The 20,046-nt window shown below is 43.2% G+C and overlaps 1 protein-coding gene across 3 annotated transcripts in view; it reads left to right on the forward strand.

Moving 5' to 3' along the window:
- ano10a (anoctamin 10a) overlaps nucleotides 1-20,046 on the forward strand; it is a 30,062-nt gene that overhangs the window by 5,847 nt on the left and 4,169 nt on the right. For 2 of the 3 annotated variants that reach the window (XM_080767494.1, XM_080767493.1), the window contains exons 8-15: nucleotides 27-411; nucleotides 906-961; nucleotides 1,069-1,143; nucleotides 1,249-1,437; nucleotides 2,142-2,333; nucleotides 3,832-3,960; nucleotides 14,641-14,757; nucleotides 16,443-16,459. In XM_080767494.1, coding sequence (XP_080623620.1) covers nucleotides 27-411; nucleotides 906-961; nucleotides 1,069-1,143; nucleotides 1,249-1,437; nucleotides 2,142-2,333; nucleotides 3,832-3,960; nucleotides 14,641-14,757; nucleotides 16,443-16,459 — 1,160 coding nt within the window. The remainder of the gene's footprint in view (nucleotides 1-26; nucleotides 412-905; nucleotides 962-1,068; nucleotides 1,144-1,248; nucleotides 1,438-2,141; nucleotides 2,334-3,831; nucleotides 3,961-14,640; nucleotides 14,758-16,442; nucleotides 16,460-20,046) is intronic. The other variant, XM_080767495.1, reaches the window with a different exon arrangement.

Raw genomic sequence — 20,046 nt, forward strand, 5'->3', positions numbered from 1 at the left:
ATTGGTGTTTTTTTTTAACCTGATAGTTATGGAAGCGGTTTAGTGCCACACTCTCCTATGGCTGGGGAACGCTGAGCAGGAAGAAGGCCTTTGAAGAACCTCGACCCGGCTTCCACGGAGTCCTGGGGTTAAACCCTGTGACGGGACGTGAGGAGCCCATCTACCCCAATACCAAGCGGCAGCTCCGCATCTATCTGGTGTCTGTCCCCTTCGTCCTCCTCTGCCTCAACCTGTCGCTCTACATCATGAAGATCTACTTCGACATGGAGGGCTGGGCGCTCACTATCTATGATGCAGACCCCACCTTCTGGACGACAGTCTTGTCGTTCATCCCCAGTATAATCTATGGCGTGGTGATAGAAGTAATGAACCTGATCTATAGATACGCTGCTGAATTCCTCACGGAATGGGGTGAGTGGTTAAAGGATGGAAGATGATAAATGGGCAGATGGGGTTAGGTTGGATTTTCTGCACATTATATTGATCCCACTTGACCGTGTGATTCAGAAGAGGATTTTGAAATCCACTTGAGACACTAGGCTGTGCATAACTGTAGTCCCGGCTTCCGGAATGTGGCATACCGGTTCTGGCATGGCAGCAGATTTATTTAAACTGGAAGTACATCTGCTGCCACACCAATCAAGCGAAACTATGGTGAAATGAACTGGAACCACAAAAAGGCATTCAAGGAAACATTTTGCATGTTATTCCTGGGCTCTGCATATTTTACATTTAGCTTTAGATGCCCTGATCAAACATAGATTTGATAGGCTTAGGCTGAGAAAAGAGGGCTTGACCGGGATAGGCTGGATTGTAGTTGAATGAGAGGGATGTGATGTTTGACAGGGCTGGTGTGAAGCTGTCATTTGCCTTACTGACTGCAAAATGCTTTTTCTTTCATTTAGAAAATCACAGGCTGGAGTCTTCCTATCAAAACCACTTGGTGCTCAAAGTCTTGGTGGTGAGTGTATAGGATTTGAGTGAGCGGTTTTCATAGCATTTCCATTTTCAGTCTGCACCGAAACTGCGTGTTTTACTATTAACATTTCAATTGTCCTCTCACCGCAGTTCAATTTCTTCAACTGCTTCGCGTCATTGTTCTGGATAGCTTTTGTGATGCAAGATATGCCTCTTCTCCGACAGGTACTTTAGGCTAGCCTTCCATCCATATTTCCTTATTTCTATCCTTCCTTTTCCATTCTTCTCTTCGTTTGGTTCTTGGTTACATAGTTTTTTGTGTCCGTACAGAGTTTGGCCACCCTGTTGATTACCAGTCAGATCCTGAACCAGATCATGGAGGCCTTCCTTCCCTACTGGCTCCAGAGGAGACGCAACAAGAAGATGATGCGTAAAGCCCAGAAGAGGAGAGTCATGGGGGACAAGGAGCTCCCTCTGGCTGAGCAAGTCAGACTGGAGGCTGACATGAGCAGCTACCTGGTGGGTCAACGCCATTTTCATTTACAGTTTAATCAACTGATAACGTTTACATTCTTATGGCATGCATTTGTATTTGCTTTAGTTTGTTTCTCTTTAAATTAGAAACAAACATAAGATGTTGTCTTATAGAAACATTAGTCTGTACCTCCCCATCATCTATCTTGGCACATTAGCCATTACCTCTGGACATAATCTCACTTTAAAAGTCTATGTAGAAGAAAAGGTGTCTTGTTACTGAAGGCTCTGTGAGGGCATGGCTGCACTGTATCATTGAGTTATAGTCAGGAGGATGATGTGGGCCAGAGACAATAAGGCGCCAATGTAGACCTAAAATGTACGGTAATTGAAGTCTCCTGATATGAGAGTGGATGATGACATGATTAGTAAGGTTCTTCTCTGTCATGACTTTTACCTGGCTAATACGCTTCTATCTACAGTAGCACAGATGTCTCATGTAGGACTGTGCTTGGGCTACATTAAACATATTGCAGAATATGTACAGTATACACTGTATACTGTACATAGTACTAGTAGTATACTATAATAATAATCCTGTATACTATACAGGATTATTAACGATAAGCATGTTAAGTTCTGGTACCCAGAATTGTCCCAGTTATTGTGTGAAATAGACTGTTCATGCTAAGCACTTCTGGTATTGACTTATAACCCTGTGTGTGCGCATGTATGCTTCCCTATTGTAGGGGACATTTGATGACTACCTGGAACTGTTCCTGCTGTTTGGTTACGTCAGCTTGTTCTCCTGTGTCTACCCTCTGGCTGCGGTTCTGGTGGTGCTGAACAACGTCACAGAACTCTACTCTGATGCCTTCAAGATATGCCGCGTGTACAAGCGGCCCTACTCTGACCCTGCTGCTAACATAGGTGTCTGGCAGGTGAGCAGAGAAATGCTCCTTGCTGATTGCTGGTTTGAATTGTTAAAAAAGGACAAATCTTTTAATAGATAGATAGATAGATAGATCTTTATTTGTCATTGCTTACATGAAACAACGAAATTCAGTTTAGAGCTTCACCTTCACCTTCACCACTGGCATCACATAATAACCATACTGTACAGTAACCCAAGTGCAATAGTGCTGGTGCAATGTAATAGTGCAAAAGTTCAGTGCAAGTCCAAGTCCATTTCCAGTACCCTTTAATACTACAGAGGGGGGGGCTCGGCGATGGGGGGGCGGGGAAAGGGTTGTTCATTCAGCAGCCTGACAGCCTGTGGGTAAAGGCTGTTGGACAGTCGGTTGGTTCTGGACCGGATGGATCGGTATCTTCTACCAGAGGGCAGACGTTGGAAGAGATGGTGTGCTGGGTGGAACTGGTCCTGTAGTATGTTATTTGTGCGGCGTAGGCAGCGGGAGGTGAAGACTGTGGAGATCTCAGGGAGACTGGTCCCAATGATCCTCCCTGCAGCCTTGACCACCCTGTGGATGGCCTCCTTGTCTGCCCTGGTGCAGCTGGTAAACCACACCAGTAGCCCATAGGTGAGCACACTCTCTACTGCACAGTGGTAGAAATTAATTAACAGAGCCTGTGGAAGTCCTGCCCATTTTAGTTTCCTTAGAAAGAAGAGGCGTTGTTGTGCCTTCCCCACGGCAGAGGTGATGTTGGTCCCCCAGGACAGGTCGTCGGCCACAGTCAAGCCCAGGAACTTGAAGTTCGAAACCCTCTCCACCTCCTCATTTCCGATGAAGAGTGGGGAGTGGCTGAGATGACCGGACCTGCGGAAATCAACGATAACCTCCTTTGTCTTGGATGTGTTTAAAGCCAAGTTGTTATTTCCGCACCATGCCACCAGACCCTCGACCTCCCTCCTGTAGAAGGTCTCATCGTTTGCTGTGATGAGGCCAAGTACTGTTGTGTCATCTGCAAATTTAACTATGAGGTTAGATGGAGAGGAGGAGCAGCAGTCGTGTGTGAAGAGTGTATAGAGAAGTGGGCTAAGCACGCAACCCTGGGGGGCCCCGGTGCTAATGGGCAGAGTGGGGGAGATGTGCTTGCCAATTTTTACATGTTGTGTACGGTTAGTTAGAAAGTCCAAGACCATAGAAACAAACATAGAATGTTGAACAAACATTAGGTGTCTCACGAAAACTAACGGTTTGGGATGAGGTTACCACCTGACAGCAACAATATGCTTTTCACCTAGAATAAATATACTGTGGCAGGTATGACTTTTCATGATAGATTACTACTGAGGTCAAATATTAAGGCCATGTTAGGTGCAATGAGGCCATGTTAGTGCAGAGGCCATCCCATGTGCTTTCTTTGCCTTTTTTGGACTTTCTCTATCGCTTTTCTATTATTGTAATATAAACAGTGGTAGTCTCTGTCCTAAGCCAGTTACCCAGAGATAAGTGCTGCTCTCCTCCTCTCTTCCAGATTGCTTTTGAGGCCATGAGTGTGATAGCGGTGGTGACCAACTGTGCTCTAATTGGCATGTCTCCACAAGTCAAAGCCTACTTCCCTGAGTCGGAGACGCAGCTCATACTCTGGGTGGTGGCCATTGAGGTACTGCAAATGCACACACGCACGCACAGTCAGTCACGCGCACACACACACACACACACACACACACACACACACACACACACACACACACACACACACACACCTGAACCCAGTCCTGCTCAGGTCTCACATTATGTCACCTGTCAGTGCTAGTAAAAAGCTTCTAGACACCACCAGATGGAGCCAAAGAGTCATAATGCAGTTGTGTGTGTGTGTGTGTGTGTGTGTGTGTGTGTGTGTGTGTGTGTGTGTGTGTGTGTGTGTGTGTGTGTGTGTGTGTGTGTGGTTTCTAATTAGGCTCATCAACAATGTGCTTCTCATTCCTCAGTTCCTTTCAGAAAACAAAAAATCACACCCGTGTGAATTGAGTGGTGCAACTCCCCTCTCCCCCCCATTCTCTCTCTCTCTCTCATTAGCAGGCAACAGTATTCTCTTTGTTTCTGGCACAACAGCGCCCCTACTGGTACTAATTGTCATACTCGTGCTCATTAACGTCACATACATAGGCGGACACATAGGTGAACAACACGGACATTGCTGTTCCTTGGAGTGGTTGCACCACTCAAAAATATTAAAACAGATGCCACCCTATGCATCCCACACACATAGATGCCTATGTTTGCCTCAAAATAACAATGCAATTAAAGCAATGAAAACATTGGGGTAGACAAGTGAGGTCAGAATGATGCAGAGTGTGTTCACATCATAGAGAATAATACATTTTTCTGCTCCCTTAACGAGCTCCTTAGGGGGAGAAGTTAGCAGCTAGTTCATGTCTCAATCTGTAACAGTGCACTACAGTTGAGCCTGGTTGTCTCCACCAGGCCGAAGGCATGGGGAGAGAGTATGTTTTGCACTCCGTGCGTGGGTGTGTCTGTCCATCCTGCCTTCCGTCCGTCCGTTATCAGCTAATCTCCGGCACTGTTCGCCCGATCCATGCCAAATTTTGCACACACATTCCCTAGATACCAACGATGAACCTCTGCCCCAAGTTTTCCTGAACGGCCTGTTATAGCGCCATCAGGAGGCCGACTTTTCTAAAACTTTCTTTTTGCTATTACACAAATCGTTACACGGTATCTCTATGGTCATGTGCTCAAGACGGATCTGTCCGATATTTCATATTCCATCCTAATTGGCTAACATTGGCTTTCAAAGTTTGCAGGACTGGCCAGTTTTGAACAAAAAGCCTCAAATCATGAATGCAGCGTGCAATTTACGTGAAATCTTTCACGCAATTTCCTACTAGGCTGAGGAATATATCCCACCCTTTTCACATTGGCCTGTTATAGCGCCACCAACAGGTGGATTTTTGCCAAACAGATTTTTGGAACAAAATGCCTCAAATCATCCAATTGCCATTTAAGGCATGTTCTCACAAGCTATTTCGCCTACACCACAAACACTAACCTACAGAATTCCACACGAAACACAGAGCCGTGATTGGCTAGCCCACTCACATGCCGATCCCCACACACATACACAAGCTGTCTGTGTGTCTGTCATCTCTACGTAGTATAATTTCACACCTACCTGCTTCACATGACATGGTGCCTGCACCAGACATCCACATGCTGTTGCAGAACATTCCAAATTGCATCTTTTCCTTGGCTTTTGTTTGCTTATAAGTTCCCCCCTGTGAAAACACCACATACACATTGTGGAACAAAGTGAAACTAAACCCAAAAACCAGCCACTCGTTACACCGTTTCTTCCAACAGTGTAATGTCCAATTAAATGAAAATACTGTGGTTGTATGATTGGGCGGTTTTCTGTGAATGTAATGCTGTCTGCGACTCTGCGCGTGGCCGAGGAACCCCCCCCCCCCACACACACACACACACACACACCTTGGTAGCCACAGAAATGTCTCTGCTTTTGCATGTGATGTGACAGACAAGATAGTGCACTTTTCATCTCATTTTATTCCTCAAAAGATTTCATTGCCTGGCCCTGTATCTCAAATGGTCAAATACATATTTTATTAAGGAATATAATATGCCTTTTGTATTCTTTATATACATCAGCAAAATGTTTATTTTTATGTTAGACGTCTAGGGAAATTAAGATTCTCAGCAATTAATGAATGAATTGATAATTTACATCCCTATGCTCTCTCCATCACTCTGTCTCTCTCAGTATTTTATAGTGTGATACCCATGATAATAGAAGAGGGTAGAGGTGATCAAAGGTGAAATGTGAACGTAATGAAATGGGGGAAGAAAAGGATGGAGAGCGGGGGAGAGGAGATGGATTGAGAGAGAAGAGGGAACCTTGTTTCCGTATATGCGCGTGCATGCATTGGGTGCGTGCTGATTGTACATCTAAGCACGTACTTTCCATCCAGCACATTCCTTTCACCGCAAAGAACTCTCTGTATCTCCTCCTTCCTCGTTCCTTTCTCCATTTCTCTCTGTCTTTCCTTTCCTCCCTTCTCTCATATTGTCCATGCATGTCTTTCTGTGGTAGAACCATGAGGGCCAGGTTCAGTATACTAAAGGGGTTGAACATTAACCATGAGGGCCAGGTTCAGTATACTAAAGGGGTTGAACATTAACCATGAGGGCCAGGTTCAGTATACTAAAGGGGTTGAACATTAACCATGAGGGCCAGGTTCAGTATACTAAAGGGGTTGAACATTAACCATGAGGGCCAGGTTCAGTATACTAAAGGGGTTGAACATTAACCATGAGGGCCAGGTTCAGTATACTAAAGGGGTTGAACATTAACCATGAGGGCCAGGTTCAGTATACTAAAGGGGTTGAACATTAACCATGAGGGCCAGGTTCAGTATACTAAAGGGGTTGAACATTAACCATGAGGGCCAGGTTCAGTATACTAAAGGGGTTGAACATTAACCATGAGGGCCAGGTTCAGTATACTAAAGGGGTTGAACATTAGAGGCTGACCAGTGCCATTTTTTTCTTTTGTTCCAATCCCGATTTTGGAAAGTCACATACAATCTAACATGGAGATTACTGATTACTTTATATTCCAACTTTTGTGGAAAATTACCAAATCAATTCTAATCAGCTATTTTTGAATACTTTAGAAAACATTTTGGAATGTTCGCTTTTAACGACATGCCCAAGTCGGGATCTGTAACATAAGCATGTGGATGCCAGAAAAAGTCAAATAAGTCAATATATCGGCCAGGCTCTATTGAACACATGCGATCGGCCACGTGTACACACACACACACACACACACACACACACACACACACACACACACACACACACACACACACACACACACACACACACACACACACACACACACACACACACACACACACACACACACACACACACACACACACACACACACACACACACACACACACACACACGTGTATTGTTTGCATGTAGTGCCATTTGGAAGCATTTGTTATTAATTGAATGCTCTCTACAGGACCTTGAGATAATAATGGTTTTCATTATAGCCACCATTATTTCTTTATGGGGTGTTACCTATTTCTCTGCCACTTAGCCCTTTATTATTAAATTATGTGAACCACTGATAAGTTCATGTCAAGGAACTCCAAAAACTAGAGATGTCCCGATACTATATCGGTATCGGGTAAAGTATCGGATCGGCCCCTTATTTGTCATATCGGGTCATATCGGTAGTATATGCCAGTCTAACCACAGATCCGACACAGGGGTAAGGGGTTGATACTATGGCAGGTAAATACAATGTTGGGGCATGTGGAGTTTTCCAAACTGCAAGTGCACATTTGAGTGAGGAGTCTGCTATAAACACAACACGAGATATATAGCTAGATAGCTATAAACACAACATGAGATCACGACACTGGTATCAGTATTCGGTATCGGCTAACACAGAAATTGAGGTATCGGGATCGGATCGGGACATCCCTACCAAAAACGATGTAAATTATTAGGCCGCTGACCCCCATCTCAAAATATTTTGTTCCAGGAACCCCAGAAGTAAATATTTTAGCTAAAATGTTTGCTTTAAGATTAGCTAAAATATCACTTTTTCAAAAATAGCTTATCTTTAAGTGACACATTATGAGCTTGTATAGCCGTTATTTATAATGCTAAAGTATAAAATGCTTTCACATGTTTAATGGGATAAAACCTCATTTACTCACTCACTCTCACAAAGGGCAGCACTGAAGCTCTCACTTGAATCAAACAGTTGTGTAAAACAGAATATGGAATGAACCCTAGTCCTCCCTCAGTCAATGTGTTTGGTGGGTGGGGTGGCTGTAAAGAAATGGAGGATTAAAGAGATCATTCATCCCCTCCTTATCTCTCATGGCCGTGAGGGTGTGTAGGGGGGGCTATAGCGCTTTGTCGTATCCAGCCATGGTGCCATGATACCTGGGTAATTACTGTGTAGGGCTCACATGCATCATTGAGCAGTAGCCTGGCAACCGGCTAGGCTGCTGCAGAAACAGACCCAGACTTTCTCTCAGAGTCACAGGTCTGTATTCTATCATCTACCAAGTCTAAAAAGCAGCACAGCCCACAAAATGATGGCTTCAAACAGGGCCCTTTAGCCCTGAAGATAATGCTACATTTGAATACCTGTAAAACGAAACTATCTTTTTTCCACTGTACTTGTCATACTGGGTTTCAAATCTTGTCCCAGAATCATTGGCAGAGTCTGAAGTTCTTCAAATGCACAGACAGTAGACTGCTGGCTAATCTGAAACCCTTGATAATTGGTTTCATTGGAACCACTATGAATCTGAAATTGCTAGAAATAGGACACATGAAACACCAATTCAAATAAAACAAAAAATAATTAATTCCAGAATATATCTGATTGTGAATTTATCAACTAAGATGCAGCATTAATTGTTTTTCATGTGAAGATCTGTTTGGCTTCGCACAAATACACTAACAGCAACAGTGTTCTGTGTATTACCATTTCAGAAGTTTCTAATTACATTTTAATTTGTGTGAATGATTGAATGCTCAATGCACTTAATTAAGTCTGGGCTTTGAGCTGATACAGAACTATATTTACAACTTCATCACAGACAAATAAGCAGATGTCCCTCACTTTGTCATTTTCTCTGAGGTTATTTTCAGCAGTACAACAGACAGAGCAATCTCATTATGACGGTTTGCAGATAATCAGATTAGCCTTTGGCCAGTGGCAACGGCAAAGCAGCAGACCTGGCCTCACCAATAGCCTAGTCTAGCCTAACCTGCTCCAGCATTGCACTGCAATGACTGCATTGCATTGCATTACCTTTCTTAACCTGAGGTGCTGACAGGATTAGCCCAATACATTTTAGTCTCTTCACCAACCTATAATGGAGTTGTATGGGTCTTTGTTAGTATGATATATAGGGATATGCCCTGATCATGGGCCCTTGTTATTTTTACTGTTATTTTGAGGTATATCATTTTCCTCATAATGGAAGCACTCATCCTTGATGCATAACCAATTAAAATACATATATTTTAAATTATAGCTGAGGATGGGGATTGGGGAGCCATGATTCACTAAATTAAACAACGTGCCTGTATTTGTGACTGATTTTGTGATTTTGACTCTAGGTCTGTGGTTCAGTGTCGAAAGTATTTTTAATTAGGTGTAAAATGTCAAATTCAAAATGAGTGTTCGTCAGTTAAGCTGGCTCACAACATCACAAGACCTATTTCGATCTTGTGCACCTCGGTCCTGAAGGTCGTTCTTTAAATACTTCAAGCAATAGGTCCATAGTTATGGACCTCTGGTGAGTTCAACCAGGAGCAGAGACCAATAAATACAATACGGGCTAGTGCGTGGGTTTAAAATGAGAAATTCAGTTGATGCAGCTTTGCAAAAGAAATGGAAGAAGTAGTAGTAGTTCCTCTTGAGTTGGATTGGACGTGGATTGAAATGCAATTTTTCCAATTAGCGGTGAAGCCGTGCCATGGCAACAGCATTCATGAGTACTGAATACTGAGCAGCTGGGACAGACGTGGTACCAGCATGCTCTGAATTGTACCGATCTTGTCTCCATGCATTCCATAAGTTGATCTGAAAGACCCATCTGATCCCATCGCTCCAGGTCATGTTCTAGATGAAAGACTCATCTGATCCCATCGCTCCAGCAGGTCATGTTCTAGATGAAAGACCCATCTGATCCCATCGCTCCAGGTCATGTTCTAGATGAAAGACCCATCTGATCCCATCGCTCCAGGTCATGTTCTAGATGAAAGACCCATCTGATCCCATCGCTCCAGGTCATGTTCTAGATGAAAGACTCATCTGATCCCATCGCTCCAGGTCATGTTCTAGATGAAAGACCCATCTGATCCCATCGCTCCAGGTCATGTTCTAGAAAGACCCATCTGATCCCATCGCTCCAGGTCATGTTCTAGATGTGACTAGGGCAATAAATGGATCCGCACTGGTATCGGATTCATGCTACCACTGAAATGTACAATTTAGGCACAGATGCCCATATCCAGAGCATACAGAGTGCAAAGTCAGTGCGAGTGGCATGAACATTAGTCAACCAAAAACAACATGGCAATTATACTTCTGATGCAGTAATGGTTTCTTTCTTTCTTTCCTTTGAAGTATTAAAGGGTCCTAAAAAGTACGAGCTCGGAAGTGTTTTAGGAGGTTCAGAGCAGACATGCAGCAGCGTTCTGGATCAGTGCAGACATGCAGCAGAGTTCTGGATCAGAGCAGACATGCAGCAGCGTTCTGGATCAGAGCAGACATGCAGCAGTGTTCTGGATCAGAGCAGACATGCAGCAGTGTTCTGGATCAGAGCAGACATGCAGCAGAGTTCTAGATCAGACCAGACATGCAGCAGAGTTCTGGATCAGAGCAGACATGCAGCAGAGTTCTGGATCAGAGCAGACATGCAGCAGAGTTCTGGATCAGAGCAGACATGCAGCAGAGTTCTGGATCAGAGCAGACATGCAGCAGTGTTCTGGATCAGAGCAGACATGCAGCAGAGTTCTGGATCAGAGCAGACATGCAGCAGAGTTCTGGATCAGAGCAGACATGCAGCAGTGTTCTGGATCAGAGCAGACATGCAGCAGAGTTCTGGATCAGAGCAGACATGCAGCAGAGTTCTGGATCAGAGCAGACATGCAGCAGTGTTCTGGATCAGAGCAGACATGCAGCAGAGTTCTGGATCAGAGCAGACATGCAGCAGAGTTCTGGATCAGAGCAGACATGCAGCAGAGTTCTGGATCAGAGCAGACATGCAGCAGAGTTCTGGATCAGTGCAGACATGCAGCAGAGTTCTGGATCAGAGCAGACATGCAGCAGAGTTCTGGATCAGAGCAGACATGCAGCAGCGTTCTGGATCAGAGCAGACATGCAGCAGCGTTCTGGATCAGACCAGACATGCAGCAGCGTTCTGGATCAGAGCAGACATGCAGCAGTGTTCTGGATCAGAGCAGACATGCAGCAGTGTTCTGGATCAGAGCAGACATGCAGCAGAGTTCTGGATCAGAGCAGACATGCAGCAGCGTTCTGGATCAGAGCAGACATGCAGCAGCGTTCTGGATCAGAGCAGACATGCAGCAGAGTTCTGGATCAGAGCAGACATGCAGCAGCGTTCTAGATCAGACCAGACATGCAGCAGAGTTCTGGATCAGAGCAGACATGCAGCAGTGTTCTGGATCAGAGCAGACATGCAGCAGCGTTGTGGATCACTTGCAGAGGTTGAAGAGAGTATGCAGGCAGATCAGTAAGGGGAAAGTTGCAGTAGTCGAGCCTGGATCTAGGAACTGGCAGAGTCCCATTACCAATTTAGTGTCTAAGGAGGACCATTTTTGATATATTTTGTATAAATGGAAAAGATATTCCAAGTGCCAGCTCATTTCACTATGGGCAGAATCATGACACAATTAAAGTGCAGAACGGGGGGTTTCATGCCATCATAGAGTGTGAAAGCTATTTAGTTTATTTGATGAAGTAACCTGGAGTTTATGGACCTCTTAGTGGTTGTCCTCGAGAAGCAAAGGATTTAGCTCACATTCCTTTTCAGTAATAAACATCACATTCTCCTCAGCTTCGTGCCAAATCTATGCTGCAGAATACAGAAAAATATACATTTGTTTCATGTACTGTAGCATTAGTAATCAGCTAAGAGCTAGATATTTTATTGTTCCATTTCAATCAATGTGCCAGGCTACCGAGGCCAGGGATTTATTTGCTTGTTTGGCTTGTTCTGTAGTAGAACTGCTGTGCTGACTAGAATGACAAAATTTATCTTAGTCTGTAGTTCTTTGGCCAGAAATCTTGTCCAATTCTGTCAATAGAATGGAAATTTGTTCTACCCCAAAATAGCTATAATAGCGGAATGTGAATTGTCACCATCTCTCACCAGCTGCCTAGAAGCTTGTAATCATCCTTCTAGCCTGAGCCACTTAGCTAAGCATGGAGCATATTTCTCTGGAATAATCTATGTCCTCTGATCAACTCTCACTCCTCACCATTTGGGACACATGAATGCATTACTCTGATGAGAACATTCTGTTAAATCAAAGGAGCTGATGGCAAACTGACGTTCCAGCAGATGGCCCTGTGCGTGCGTGCGTGAGAATGCACGCTGCATACACCTTAAGTGTGTGTGTGTGTGTGTGTGTTACTGTGTTCAGTACTTGTTTGTGTTGATTAATGCAGTTGAATGCATGTTGGTGGGTATTATGTGTGTGTGAGTGTGCGTGCGCGCATGCATGCATGCGTACGTGTGTGTTCCTGCATCTCATCTTCAGGTTGGAGAAAATGGAAAGCTAGCTGGTTCAGTTCTATGTGAATCAGGTGTTCAAAAGGACATTTCCTTTAGAAGAGAACCAACAGCATATTTCCTCAGTGAGCACATTAGAAATCCAGTTGATAATAGTTAATAATGTATTCAGCTGTATTCATCGGTGTGTGTCTTCATGTTCTACTCGTATCCCTCTGTACATGAACACAGTATATTCTCAATATTGCCATGGGAACAGCTATACAGCTATACATTGCTTTGCAAATCCCGTTTACCACTGTAAATGTGATATTAATCCTTATAATGGCAAATATCAGTATATTCCAAGTATCCTATGTGATGAAATGTTTAAGATGAAAAGCTTTTGAATAGGATCTTGTCCGGGTCATTCATTGCATATGATTGCTTATGGTTTAATGGTCATGGAATATTGTTGTGCATGTAAATTGCCTGACTGGATCTCAAGCTGGGTTTTAACTTTTTCTGTTCATCTGGTTAATGCAAACTCCCATTGCTATACTTGTCTTCATTTTCAATAGTATGAATAGAGAAGCCCTCCTCTCACTGATATTCAACTCTGGTTTTGGTCCCTCTGTATGTTTACAGAATGGTGTCCTACAAAGGATAAAATAAAGTAAAATACAACATAATTTAGTTATGTTGTTTTCAATTTCTAAGCGTCCATTTTGGAACAGGGGTTCTTGCCCTTGGCCAGTATCATTAAAACACATTAACCACTTTCCTGCGTTCCTATTTTGGGCAAGTCATTCTAAGCTAAGGGAACATTTTCAATGTTCACGTTGTCCATTTTCACCGCGTGACAAAGTCGGACAAAGTATAAAACAGAGTGAGTGATTAATATCCATTTGAAGACCCATTACCAGTAGTGCTCGCCTCCAAAGCATTACAATATCCTACAGCAGGTGTCTTGTCATATGGGAATGCATTAGACCACTGATTCCCAAACAGTGGGTCGGATCCCCATTTGTGGGTAACGGACAAATGTTTATGGGTCACGACTCGAGTAAAAATGCCATTTTATTTAAAATTGATATATATATATATATATATATATATATATATATAGATCGATCCTGGGAGGAGATGCATTTTAATTGATTTTCATATAATTCAAAATGACGGGTGATCTAGACTCAGAGGTCAGGTCAAAAGTAAGAGCACGGTATTTGTTCGGCATGAGGAGACGCATATGTGTATCGAAGTTTGCAACTGATTGCACGGTTCAGCCAGAACTGCTATTTTTGGCAAAAAAAGGGGAAAAAAGAGACAAAAGCAATAAAGGAAGTCCTTTCAGGACAAAATTTAAATGAGTAATTATTAATGCAGAATCAGATATAACTGATAGATATTCTGACTGGTAAAAGGAGGCTGGCTGTTGTACAGTATGTGCACTACACCTTCATGCCTATAAGAGCATGTGAGGTCCACAGATCAGGCAGTTTGATAGTCAAGAGGTTTATTCAGCGACATTGGTGGAATGAGGTATTATGAGGATGAATGATGGTTTAAGATGATTTTGACTGACAAGAGAAGGAAATGAGTAACCATCAGTAATGGGGATAAGTCAGGCGTAATCAGACACAAGAAACATAGGCATAGGCAGTCTAACAAATAGAATATTCTGAGGGGCATTCTGGTAATTAGGAAAGGGCAGACTTACAGTAATGCATCGGTATACAGGCACGAAGGAGTTGTGGTGCTGCAGTGCAAGCACCTCTCAGTGAGGGACAAAATGTTTGTCTGCTGCTTAGTTAGGCCTATATATAGTCCCCAGGTGTGCTGATTGTTGGCCCCGCCCACACCACCAACAAGGCAACCTGCCACTACTCCACCCCACTCTCAGCTAGAGTGGTGGGGTTTTCTACAATAACATAAGATCTGAGGTGTACTACTATTTGCATAAAAGGTACAGTACAGGGTCCCGGGTCAATCATTTGCCTCTGTGATTTCAGCATGGGCTGCTGGCCTTCAAGTTTATTCTGTGCTTCGTGATCCCTGACGTTCCCAAACACATCCAGACCAACTTGGCCCGCCTGGAGTTCGAATCCCTGGAGGCGCTGAAGAAAAAGGTAAAGGCGTGCATCTTAGAATTTATAATATAATATATAATTTATAATACATTTATTTATTAGTAGATTTACATCTATATATTTTTGTTTTTCATTTTTTAGAGGCTTAGAGTTATGAATATCATTGGATATACACTATATATATACAGTACATATGTAGAGAGAGATAGAGAGTTAGAGACTTTGAGAGGAATTAATTGCCTGTTATTTGACATTAACATAGGCATGCTTTCCAAACATGCATGCCAACACATTACAGACCTACAGTATGGTATATCATATTATAGCCATATACATACGTTTTGAAATGTGGACATACAAACTCATATTAAGTAATTTAAAACAATAGAATGAGAATAATGAGAAGGAGTGATCGCTTAAGAAGCTGTGTGACGGTCCCTCACTTAAATAAAGCACATTAAGAAGATATATGCATGTCAGCGTGGTGGAGCGATAGTGTGCGATAATGATGGACAACAGTAGGACATGACTAACACCATTAGCCAGGCGGCGGCATCACTCATGGCTCAGTAGAATGGACGTGAGCTGCACTGCGGATTGCGCTGATGCAGTCCATGGAAGGCTCATCAGTATTATTGCTGTGTGTGTGTGTGTGTGTGTTTGACTGTGTGTGTGTGTGTGTGTGTGTGTGTGTCTTTGTACATGTGTATCTGCCTGTCTCATCAATATTGTTATCCAGTCCTGATTGCTTAATGACCCAACAGCATGCTTCTCCACAGCCACCTCAGGAGTGCTGTTTAGCTAACGAGCAAACGGAGAACTCTGCTCTCTGCTCTCGAGTTGCATTTGGTTAATGGGGGTGTCCACTGTTTTGTCAGAGATGTGTTACTGTCCAATGTGCATCTCACACACACACTGTGATCTTTTCATAGAAACCTCTGTCTGTGTATGTGACAACAAGGACAAAGTAGAGAGTTGATGCACGTATCCACAGCAACGTATCTGCTTAATAGCTTTTCATTCTGAATTCAGAGCAGATCCTTAATGTGATGTATGTCCCAGAGCACTTTGCTGAAGAAGAATGGTGTGTCGTATGGTAATAGTATTGATATGGCTCTACTGTAAAGCATTAGCTCTCATGTGCTCTACGACCATTTGTTTGATTGTTAATGACAGGGCAGAGTGCTCCTGCGTTTGCCGTTTGGATCTTAGTTATCACGTCTTCATGTCAACTGTGCAGCTTTCCTCTCTATAAACAGATGGTCCTGATAGGGCATACGGATATAGCCATTTCCAATTATCATTATTTTATTATTCATATTTTTAAACACTGCACTCACTCATCACTGGCTGCTGCTTCTGCTCCTATGCTATGCCTCTGACCTGGGTTGTTTGGAAGATGATAGAATACTAATGCACACTTAGAAGGATAATGTGCAATGCTTAACCACTGTGCAGGTGTGCAGGTCTCCCAGTCTATCACATACGCATACGGTACACTGTAAAGTCCTCTGTGTTCATTTAACTATTGAGAGTACACAAATGGTAACCACAGGGTTCCGTTTGTACACTCAGAGTTAAAATGTGTGGGTGAATTAACACTGATTATTTTACAGTGTAATCTATCTTGAATTTGGTGTAGTCATGATGTAATCTTGGTGTATATGTTATCAATAGAATGAGAGTTGACCTGTTTTGTTCTGTGATCTCTTGGTTGTGTGCAGAGACACCTCTATGGACGGTAAGTGGCTAGAGCTGAACTCTCAGCTGACCTTACTGTATGTGCAAAATGTTTGGATTGTAGATTTACAATACTAAAATGTTCATTACAGTTTGCTGTAGTTCTTCCCGTGACTGTGTATGTTTTACATCCGAGTGGCTCAGTAAAATGTATCAAATTGACTATTAATGCAGATTGTAATAATCTAACCATGTAAAAGCAGCGCTTGTGCTGTAAATGCGGACTAATTCCTCTAAACTGTGTGGAACTCTTTGACTTAATCCTAATTCTGTAAGTGTAATGTCACCCAAAGCTCACCAACATAACCAAAATTAATACATTATGCAAGTCCAAATATCCAGTAATAATGCTTGACATTGATAGATTACAGAATTCCCAAATTTATATTGATATTTGCTGTTTCTCCATAATGTCAAATGTTCCCTAGTTGGACTAAGTGACATGTATAAGCCATTTAATTTAATTTCCAAACTATGCAATAATAGTTTGGAGCTCTTATGGTGTACAAATGTAACCTTTTTTACAGTAAGGTCCATTTGGTTCCAGGCTTTGTATCACAGAGTATAAGTAACGCTGATGATTTCACAGTGTGGAGGATTGTGGTCCCAGAGATGAATATTGTATTAAGTGGGGTGTCTGTGGCCTAATACCTCAAACGGTGGGTCTTTGGCATTACAAAAGGTTGAGGTTCTCTGGTCCAGCAGGCTATTCAGTGTTGAGATTCAGTGACTGAAGTATACAGCATACGAGTATGAGTATTATAGACATACTGTATGTACTGTGTACTGTATGTGCAATCAGTAAGACAACCACAAAAGGTTGTAGATATATTGGCAGCCAAATGGGCAGAGACAGTTCAGGACTGCAAAACTATAGGGGATGAGATTGATTGCACAGATGCATGTACTGTACAGATACATGTACAGTTTGGGCTCCACATATGATGCATTTCCCCATCATGTCATGCAGCAGTTTGCTGATTGATGATGCATTCCTTACTATAATGCCTCATGCATACAGATAAGGAAACCAGTAACCTATGACCAGCAGGGCTCTGCTCTGCAGTATGCTGCTAGAAACCAGTAACCTATGACCAGCAGGGCTCTGCTCTGCAGTATGCTGCTAGAAACCAGTAACCTATGACCAGCAGGGCTCTGCTCTGCAGTATGCTGCTAGAAACCAGTAACCTATGACCAGCTGGGCTCTGCTCTGCAGTATGCTGCTAGAAACCAGTAACCTATGACCAGCAGGGCTCTGCTCTGCAGTATGCTGCTAGAAACCAGTAACCTATGACCAGCTGGGCTCTGCTCTGCAGTATGCTGCTAGAAACCAGTAACCTATGACCAGCAGGGCTCTGCTCTGCAGTATGCTGCTAGAAACCAGTAACCTATGACCAACTGGGCTCTGCTCTGCAGTATGCTGATAGAAACCAGTAACCTATGACCAGCAGGGCTCTGCTCTGCAGTATGAGCTAAAAAAATAAAAAATAAACCAGTACCCAATATCCAGCTCTGCAGCATGCTGCTACAAAGAAACCAGTGTCCCAGCACTACTTACTGACACTGTATATACCATGCTGTACATACAAGAAACCAGTAACGTATGAATTACTCTCCAGTTTGCTGATAAAAATAAACCAGAAATAATCAAGAACCTTAAATTGAGCAACTAGATGTGATTTGATTAGGAATCAAATGTAACACAGATGAACATGATTTTGAAGTAATTGATTGATTTCATTGGAATTTTGTCCCGTACGGTATATCAAGCACACTGCAGTCATTGCATTCACTTACTAGTTAACTACTTAAACCCTCTATCTTAGAGCAACTGACTTGAGTTACAACTGTCTTTTTCTCCATCTACACACCAGATCTCTTTGCGTTGTGTGCTTCTAGAGCTGCTATTTTTGGTTAATGTTTCCCCCAGAATAGGGAGGCTGGGGTTCAAGTGGTGGATAATCCCATCAGTGCATCTCTGATGCAAACATAGACAGACATCCAGCATGTGGGATACCATCACTTAAAGAGCAACTTGTAAGGAGATCTCAGATCCCAGGCTTTTGATCAGGCGGTCAGCTGACGTTGCTGGCCGCTGTTGCTGGCCCGTGGCCTGTCTGCATCTGACCAGATCAATCACACACGTTGAACTGCCGCTCGATGGGACCAGGCCACAGTTCACCGCCAGATAATTAGGCAGTGGGACTGTCTGTAGTGGCGGAACGACTGGGAGCCAGGCCAGTTGTCGTCGGGGAAAACCCCTTCAGGCATACGGATAGATACAGCTGCCGTCACATGAAATATTCAGCTCAATGATAGTAACTGTGGTAAAGGTCGCATTGGTTTGTTCAAGTATATTGAGGCGTGATGAAACAAATTGCCCCAAAAGAGTTGCAACTGTGTGTGTGTCAGTGTGTGTGCGTGCGCGCAAGATCCCAGCAATCCCTATAGCAGTGTATAATTCAGTGTCAGCAGTATTACAGTCATTGCTGTGACGGGGATAAATGCTACTGTTCCACAGCACCACTGGGGAGGTCATGACTGGAGCACAGAGCAGGGTAAAATAGTACACACCCACACACTTGCACACCGTACATACCGTATTCCCACACACACATCCTGATAACCAATAAATTGCTTTCACAGTTTGGTACAGCAGACACGTATTGCCCACCCACAAAAACATTATGACTACAACGGAAGATTGTAACATGCCATTACAGCTAGGCTTTGTAACATAAAATGAACACGCAACACACACACACACACACACACACACACACACACACACACACACACAGTCACACACACACTCTCTCTAACAGGGAATGATAATGTTTATTGTCTAGCTTGTACAGTAGCTGTGGTAAATAATGGTGGTACTGTGTACCTCAATCACAGTGAGTCTATGTCTATGGACTTCAAAGTAACCCCATAGGGTTGAGCAACAGTCTAGAATTATGTCGCTTTAGGGGATATACATGTACAGTACTTCTACAGATCTACTGTATGTGTGCAGGCATGTAGCCCCAAGAGTGTAGGTGCTTAACATGTACAGTATGTGTTCATTATGAGCTTGCATGAGCATCATCTGTGATGTGTGAGTTTACGTTATGTGATCCAATCATTTCTTAAAGCCCTAAAGCCCCAGTGCTGGTTCCTCTCTGCTGTGATCAATAGTGACATATCAACACAATTAGCTGGACATGTTCACCAGAGCTTTCTGGAGTACCAGGGGCATTAGTTTCACTTATGAGGCCCTGAGGGCAGTGTGATGGGGGGGAGTGGGCATGCTTAAAGGGAAAGCATTGCTGGCGGAGGAGCCTTCTGCACGACTGCACTGCGACACACCTATTACTTGACAAGGGTGGAGGTGTCACTGGGTTGTCGAAAGGAGCATGGAACCGGAGGTCGATTTTGTGACTTGTTTTCCTGTACATGTCAAATACAAAAAACATGGCAAGTTAGTAAGCAATGCAGCTGTAGCTAATAAAATTAATAATTGGTGTGTTCCCAGAGCCATGGCTGTAGTTGTAATCAGTATTGTCAATTCTTGCACATGAGCAACTAAATCGAATTAAATAAAAT

Source organism: Protomyctophum bolini, assembly GCF_963924005.1.
Source record: "Protomyctophum bolini genome assembly, chromosome: 7".
In the NCBI taxonomy this organism is placed as follows: domain Eukaryota; kingdom Metazoa; phylum Chordata; class Actinopteri; order Myctophiformes; family Myctophidae; genus Protomyctophum; species Protomyctophum bolini.